Consider the following 8,240-nt stretch of genomic DNA (forward strand, 5'->3'; position numbering starts at 1 on the left):
CTCAATTCTTGAATGAAAAATACAAGTGACAATCCTTTTATTTATAGAGTTTTGGGCAAAAGAGATGAGGAAATATCTAACAAAATTTAGGAATAAATTTTGAAAATAAAATCACAACTAAATCTAGGGAGATCATAAAACTGATTCTGGCTTAATTTGGGAAGATTGTTGAATTAGGGTGTGTTCGGCAGCCTCAAAAACTTAAAAAAAATGTAACTCGAGTTACAACTTTATTCAAGTTCATGTTCTTTTAAGTTTGAACTCGAGTTTGGAACTAAAACTTGAGTTCAAGTTTCCTTTTCAACTCGAGTTTAGAAACTCGAACTCAAATTGATGAACAATATTTTTTCTATTCTTAAAAATGATATAACTTTTTCGTTTTAATCCTGATTGAGATGATTTTTTTTCTATGCGTTGATAACGAAAAGACAAATAAAACCCACCCATATACCCTATCAAAATTTTTCATCACCATTGAGTTTTTATTAAAATACTATCTAAATACAAATTCAAGTTTTGACTCACTCAAACACAAACTCAAAAAGATTCTTATCTTAAACCATAACTCAAATGTATACAACCAAACACAAACTCAAATTATAATCTTAACTCAAGTTATAATTTAAATTTAACTCAAGATCTTCACTTAAAAATGCCTAACTCAAAAATGCAAAAAAATAATCCTAAATCAACACAAAATCTTGGAGAACATGGAGAGAAAAAAAGCTTCCGGAAAGATTTCATGCTTTTGGCCATGTGGGAAACTCTGATTGGGAACAGGCTGAAGTGTTGACAGAAAAGTGGACTAGAGCTGGGGCCACCGCTGTTGACTTGACATCTTTCGATTTGCACTCGTGAGTTGGTTTTCATGACTCAGTTGTATAGGTTTTTTTACTGCTTTTTAATATATGTAAATAAATAAGTAAAAATTAAACAATTTTCAATTAAAAGATTCTCAATAAAAATCATAGAAATATTTAATTAAAATTTAAATATTTAATCGTTTATTCCAAAATTACCGGTATTCAAAGTGCTTTTTTTGCGCGCTTATCACTTACTCCAAGCAAAATTGGACCGTGCATATCACATAGAACTTTAACCATATGTTGAGTAGCAATATTACCCTCCAGCATTCCAAAAAAGAGCATTCCTAACTAAGACTTTCACCACCTTACCCCTAATAGAGTTAGGTTTAGCAATAACAACTCTCCCACAAGTTTGCTTAAAATCACCCTTCTTTATAGCACTTTTAGACTTAATTGTCTCTAATCCGACCTCTTGAGTGCGTTTGGAACTCGTTCTAAAATAATTTTATTTTTTGTATGAAAATATAAATGAAAACATTTTTAATCTCAATCAGAAATTATTTTTAAAAATGCATTTGATAGTTTTATCAAAAAATCGTTTTTAGTATAAAAAAAACTCCATTAACGTCTCTCTCTTTGCTCGAGAGAGGAGAAAACGAAAACAAAAAATGAAAAACGACTAAAAGTTATTTTTCATTTATCTCTCATTTTACACTAAACCAAAAAATCATTTTTATTTACGTTTTTTTTTCTTTAATTGTGACAAACGTCGTTTTAAAATCGTTTTCATTTTTTTTCCTCAAAAAATGTGAAAAACAAAAATAAAAATAATTCCAAACACAACACTTATCTTCCGAATCACGATTAGAAATAACATTGACCATCTTCCTTCAAAGAACCCGTTTTCATCAGAATCCCACCGTCACTATCAATATTTGACACCTTCTAAGAACCATTCTCCTTCTCATTAACGAACTCAATCCACTTCACTAAACCCTTGTCCTGAATCCTGCGGCGAACATTCCTCCGTCTTCTATCAAAATTTGATGGTCAAATATCATAAGTTCAAGAAGTAATTTACTTAAATTAAAAGTTTAGAGACAAAAAATGACACAATGCACATAGATTATAGACTAATAAGGCTAATTACCAGTATAATGCAACAACCAATTGTTGGCACGTCTTGAATACTTACTTAACCTATCACACCACTATAGCTTACCCCAATGTACGTAAATTGTAATATATAACATTTTTAAGAAACTAAAATAAGTAAATAGCAGGGAAAAGACTTCAATTATTCAAAGTAAAAATGCTATTTATTTCTTTTTCCCGTAAAAGACAATATAAGTAGCCATGATAATATAGGAGTTGTGAGCAGACAAAAAATCGATGCTTAGTGCTAAAACGAAGAAGTATTGACCATTTTTCCCCCCCAAAATTTTAAGACCTATTTTGTTTGAACTCAATCTTTAAAACGTAATGTGAAACATTAACAAAAATGTCCCTTCTATTAGGATATCTAACAGCAATGACACAAGTCACACAAATATGGATTGTTCTTAACGAATTTAGCGCAAAATTACTCTTCTATCCATCACATTTAAATTTACATTTTTTTGAAAAACAAATTGTGATTTTTATTTAATACGAAAATAAATAAAACAAAATAGTAAAGCAACATTTTTAATTTTACCTTCTTATTAATTAATCAATTGAACCTTTTCAGCCAAAAAAAAAAAATTGTAATAGTTTTTAAATTCACAATAACTTTGTTCAACTTAATTCACATTATATTTTTAATATTTTCAAAACATCAATATTCCAAAAAGATGTTATTGTACATTACATGTAAACTAGAATGAGAAAAAGAAATTAAAGATTTAAGATTTTTTACGATTTAATATTTATTAAGAATAAATAGGATTACCAAAATACCTCTGTTTTTATTTTATTCCATGAGTTAGTTTTCTATTAAACGATTAATAGTTCGAAAAGAACGGATGCTACTTTTTGAAGATCATGAGATAAATTGTTACATGAGTCATGGAAGAATTTTTATAATTAATCCTTAAAAAAATAGTTTCATTAATGAAAGTATCAGCGAGACAACTTAATCCTACCACCCTTATTATTTGGTTGCTAAATTTGAAAGGAACCCTATTTTTTTTCTTTATAATCCCCTAAACAAATGTATTTTTTAAAATTTGGTTCTTTTGAATTTTTTTTCTTAATTTTCCTACTAAAATACTATTTTCAAATGTGTCCCCATTTAAATATATTTTTTCCTCATCCTCTCATTACTATTATTTATGCCTATCTTAAATAAAAAACTGTCTAATTTTTTAAATCTAACTTTTCACAATTCAAATCATCCATTCATTTCACCGATTCGAGTTTAGAATTCGAGTTTTACTACAGTAAAAAGCTCTCAGAAACAGTCACATCTATTTTTTTTTTTTTTTGCTACAGTAAAAAACTTTCACATAAAATTACATCTCAACTCGAATCAACGAACTAAACAGGCTACGTTCTTTTGATACCATATTTTCTCTCAAAAAAATTTAAACTCAACTCTTTTACTATAGTGTTTTCTCCCACATAAACAACTCAAATTTAAATTTGAGTTGTGATTTCCTAAATGTGATCTACACTTGCACATAAGCATAGAGATAGTGAAAAAAAGGCCTCATTTACTTTTACTAATTTGAGTTTTTAATTTTAATTTTATTACAGTTAAAATTTATCATAAAAAATTATAATTAATTTTTTTATTATAATAAATTTTTTTTTTACATAAAATCACATTTTAATTCGAATTTATGAATTAAACGAGGTAAAAAAAAAAAAAAAGAGCACCTTGATCTTTTCTTGAAAAACCCGCCATTTTGTCTTTATAGAGAGTTTGAGTTAGAGGGTTCTGTATTTGAAACCCCTTTTGATTTTTTTCGTGAGAAACCCATTTTTTCAGATACATTTTAGTCAGAGAGAGAGAGCGTGCTTTTTTTTTTTACATAAAATCACATTTTAATTTGAATTTATGAATTAAACGAGGTAAAAAAAAAAAAAAAAGAGCACCTTGATCTTTTCTTGAAAAACCCGCCATTTTGTCTTTATAGAGAGTTTGAGTTAGAGGGTTCTGTATTTGAAACCCCTTTTGATTTTTTTCGTGAGAAACCCATTTTTTCAGATACATTTTAGTCAGAGAGAGAGAGCGTGCTGCTTCTGAGGATTTGATTCTGCTCCAGAGCTTGGATCTCTAACCCATCGTGTTTGCCTTGCAATGTAAGTTTTCTTCTCTTTGCTTTCATTTCAAACGTTGTTGCCTTTAATCTACAGAGAGCTCCTCGACCTTTCTGTTCCAAAAAAAAGCCCTAATTTGTCTTTTTTTTTGTTCTGATCTTCAAACACATTTCGTCTTTCTTTTCATTTCTAAAAGCCATTTCATCCTCGTCCGAGAGAGAGCGCGCCTGGCGAAAACTTCAAGCATTTGGTTCTGTCGGATTCAAAATCATGGATGTTCTGAATCAATCAGTTTCTTCTAATGTAAGTTTTTTTGCTTTTCATTTTTATTTCGATCGTGGTTGCGTTGTTATACATTTGTCCATTGCTTTCTGCTGTTTAAATATAGGGTGTGTTCACTTCGTAGACTCCACTTGAATAACCCCAACTCAAGTTACAGCCACGGCCCAAATCAGCGTTCGGTGGGTGAAATTGAAATTGTGACTCAACTCCCAATTTGAGTTTAATGGCCGAGAATGGAATTCAACTGCCCCCTGTCGATTCCCATCATCCACAGGAGAGATTTGCAAATATTCGAGAGGAACATTTTTTTCCTCGCGTGGTGAACCTCCTTCACAGATCTGTTTCTGTATGAGCGAGGAACCCTTTTCTCTATGTTCTTCGGTTTGCCCAAAATGGAGAAAATAGCTGCAACTAGCAGTTCTCGACGTCCTCCGCTGGCCGTTGTTCTGGGTAGATGTATCCGCAACCGGCGATCTGAACCCCTGCACCGCCGTAATCAGTGGAGATTTTGCCACGGTCGCTGGCGGCAGTGGAGAAATTGTGGTATTACGTCCACATCACGTTTGGGGTTTTTGTCGGAGGAGCACACACGTTCATCCACCGGATCGAACTCGGTAAATTTCTTGACCCTCTTTGTTTTTCCATTTGATATTTTAGTACTGTTGAAACCCTATGCCTATGTTCTTTTGTCCTCTCCACTTCGACTTTTAGCCAGCCTTTTGGTCATCATCAACATGTATAAAATATTGTCTATTTTAAGTGGACTGTATAGAGAGAGCAATTTGTTCCTAAAAATCAGTTATTAGTAATAAATCAGCCTGTTGAACTTATGCAATTGTTTACTAAGATGAACATGCACAATAGTTTTGTTTGATGTAGTTGAGTAATTATTCGGATGGACACTATTTTGCTTATAGGTTGAAGTTTACCCTGTTTTTCATGAAAAGAAACTGTTTGTCATGAGAAATTTCGGAAATACAGTAACAAGAACCTAATGTGATTTGCCAGTGCTTCGTACTTCGGTTAGTAAATTTAGTAACACAAATTTAGTGATTGTTAGCAGCTTGAATCCCCTGTGATAGGTTTGCACTCATAACTGTTTTTGGTACCGCGTTTTCAATATTTGGTGCATTAATGCTCATATCCGCTTTTTGATTACATTTTTCCTTCCTGTTTCCATATACATACTACACCTAATACTTTCAAGAGAAGATGTGTTGTTTGTTCTTATTGGCCAGATTATTGGCAGTGATGATATTTTGTTGGCATATGAGTTTCGTTGTAGCGCTATCCTTTTGGTATAAAGGCAGTCTGAGAACCGCCATTCATGCACTATTCCTCCCCACTAAAAAGAGCGATTGATAATCTCGATAACCTAAACAAAAATGCAGAAGTGAGGGCTAGTAGAAGGATCCAACACTCGGTGAAAGAACCAAAGTCAGTAGCATTCATCTGTTCTCGGATTATGTTGGATTGAGTGTCATGTGTGATCCTTTGTAATTTCATTAAGACCTCGGCTGTTTAATCCCTTACCTGTTAGTATGTGGCTTGGTAGCATAACTGCCATACCATAAGGATAATGCTCCGAAATTGAAATGATGCTTTTATACGCAATTATGAGCCAATGAATTGATGTCTTTCCTTACTCCTCTATTCTTCTTTGCCGTCGCATATGTCGCTTTGTTGTCGTGATTGGTGGTCTTGATGGTCTGAAAAACAAAAATATGTATTGCTGACGCGCCTTGCTGAATATAATAAGAACAACAACGGACGTCAACCAGAAGCGGCAGATTGGGAACAATGGGCGAACGATTTATCCCCACTGTTTTCCTCCCCTATTCCTCCAAGCTGAGTTAAAGAGGCCAAGGAAAGATTGAAAAAGAAATTCAATGCGGAACTCGCCCTTCGCACAAATACTGGCCTAGGATGGGATCCCGTGAAGAATTTCCCTACTTGCACTGACGAATATTGGAATGACTTCTGCAAGGTCAGTACTTTTCTTATTTACCCCATCATTTCAACGTTTTAGAGGAAAACAAGTTAGATGTACATCATTTATTTTACGTGTTCAACAGACACACAAGTGGGCAAAGCGTGCACGGAAAGACCCCCTGAAAAATTATGAGCTCTATTACGAAGCGTTTGCAAGTAGGCGTGCATGTGGTGCCTTCGAAACTGACATGGAGGAGAATGAAGAGGAATATGACACCTCTCAGCCACAAGTGGGGGAAGGTTACATAGTTGGCGGCACCTCGCAATCTCTAGATGGTGAGGAAAGCTTTCTTAGAACAATGAGGGGGCCCCTAAACTCCTCAGGTCGCCCATTGAACATTGCCTCTTCCTCGCGGCCAATTTTGAAGCGACCAAGCAAAAGTGGCGGAAGACTGATTGATCCAGAAGCAAAATCGGTTTTGAAAAGTATAGCTACTACACTTAAAAGTCGACAGAATAGTCGAGGCACAAGTTCAGGTGCTAGTCAGCCTGTTGCAACACCGAATACAACTTTCAAGCAGTGTCAACAAATTATTGGTGAGATGTCGCTTGATGATGAACAGATTGTCTGTTTCGTTGAGTACTTAAATTGGAACCCAAACTGTCAGGCCCTGTTCTTATGCTTGAATGAAAGTCAAAGGCTTGTGTACGCTTTGAAAACGTTGAAGTCCTTGGCCAATCAGCCAAGTCCCTCCTTACAGCCACAATTTTCCTTCTTTATGAACCCCGCAGCTCCATTTATGGGTTCCCAAGCCTATTTTATGCCTCCACAGCAAAACTTCCCACATCAGCATGCACCTTTCCCCCAACGAGGCCCAAATTTTAACCCACAACCACCAACTTTCCAGCAACCTACTCCAAATTTCCAACAGCCCGCTCCTAACTTCCAACATTCCCCACAATATTACATGGGTAGTCAATTTCCCAACTTTCCAAGGCAATTTGGTGGGAAAGGGAGTGACAATGTTGTGTAACCGCGACTTAGTGATTCCAACATTCCCCACAATGTTGAGTCATTTCTTTTCTCATTTCTTTTATGGAGACCTTTTTTAAAGTTTTCCAACCTGTAGTTATCATTTATTTAAGACCGGCTCAGCTGTACTACGATGTCTTGTGAGTGTTTTTTATGTTGGATTGTATGATTGATTTAAGACATCGACTCTATGTAATAGGTCTTAATTTGATGCTCTGAGCCTTCACTTCAATTACTTAATTTGAACCATGAATTCGGTTTTTAATGAGATGTTTCTTCATTTTATATTTTATGGATTTGTGTAAGAATGTGTTACTCTTCTGCAGGTAACTTACTCCCCTTTGTTTAAACATTTGCAGTTATAGTTTATTTGCGTCGCATTCTAATTACTACATTCTTTATAACGAGTTAATATTCTTATGGTAACGTGATCTCTTTGGATTGAACATTTGCAGTTGCTCTGAAGCCTTTGCGTGTTAGTGTTACTCTCACTAATCACGATGTTGTATTCATATTGCATATTGGTATATATATCATATATATTAGTGACAGGCAAAATGTGGAGTGGCGGACCATGCAGGAAATAATAGGCCAGATGATTATGACTGAGGATGATTACACCTTTAGTGTTGTTGTAGTTGCAGTATTTTGTACCGCGTCGCTTCTAACACCTAGAAATAATAGCTATTACACAGGTACGCAACGTCTTAGTGACTTGCTAAATGGGCACGAACTCGTCATATACAATAAGATTAGGATGAGGAGCGGTTGCTTTAAGCGACTGAGTTGGTTAGTCGAATAGAAGAATTTACTGAGAAACACTAGAAATATGAGCGTTGATGAGTAATTGATTATATTCCTGACAATTGTATGTCAAAGAAAAAGTAACAGGGAGACACAACATCAATGGCAGCACTCGAGAGTTACAATGTCAAAGTATTTCA

General features: G+C 34.4%; 1 protein-coding gene across 3 annotated transcripts; it reads left to right on the plus strand.

Annotated features, from left to right (window-relative positions):
* Window positions 1–4,006: 4,006 nt before the first annotated feature.
* On the plus strand, window positions 4,007–7,541 carry LOC112093861. 3 transcript variants are annotated; one of them, XR_002903248.1, is made up of 5 exons: window positions 4,007–4,091; window positions 4,246–4,352; window positions 4,438–4,945; window positions 6,091–6,318; window positions 6,407–7,541. XR_002903248.1 is itself a non-coding variant. In XM_024173251.1 (3 exons), exon 3 carries the CDS (start codon window positions 6,512–6,514, stop codon window positions 7,295–7,297), a length of 786 nt encoding a protein of 261 aa, XP_024029019.1. In that variant the 5' UTR covers window positions 4,956–5,768; window positions 6,091–6,318; window positions 6,407–6,511; the 3' UTR covers window positions 7,298–7,541. The 3 variants fall into 3 exon arrangements, 1 of the variants encoding a protein (XP_024029019.1); XR_002903249.1 differs by having other exon boundaries at window positions 4,456–4,945; XM_024173251.1 differs by lacking the exons at window positions 4,007–4,091; window positions 4,246–4,352; window positions 4,438–4,945 and adding an exon at window positions 4,956–5,768.
* Window positions 7,542–8,240: the final 699 nt, after the last annotated feature.

This window comes from Morus notabilis, unplaced genomic scaffold, assembly GCF_000414095.1.
Source record: "Morus notabilis unplaced genomic scaffold, ASM41409v2 Scaffold159, whole genome shotgun sequence".
Lineage (NCBI taxonomy): Eukaryota > Viridiplantae > Streptophyta > Magnoliopsida > Rosales > Moraceae > Morus > Morus notabilis.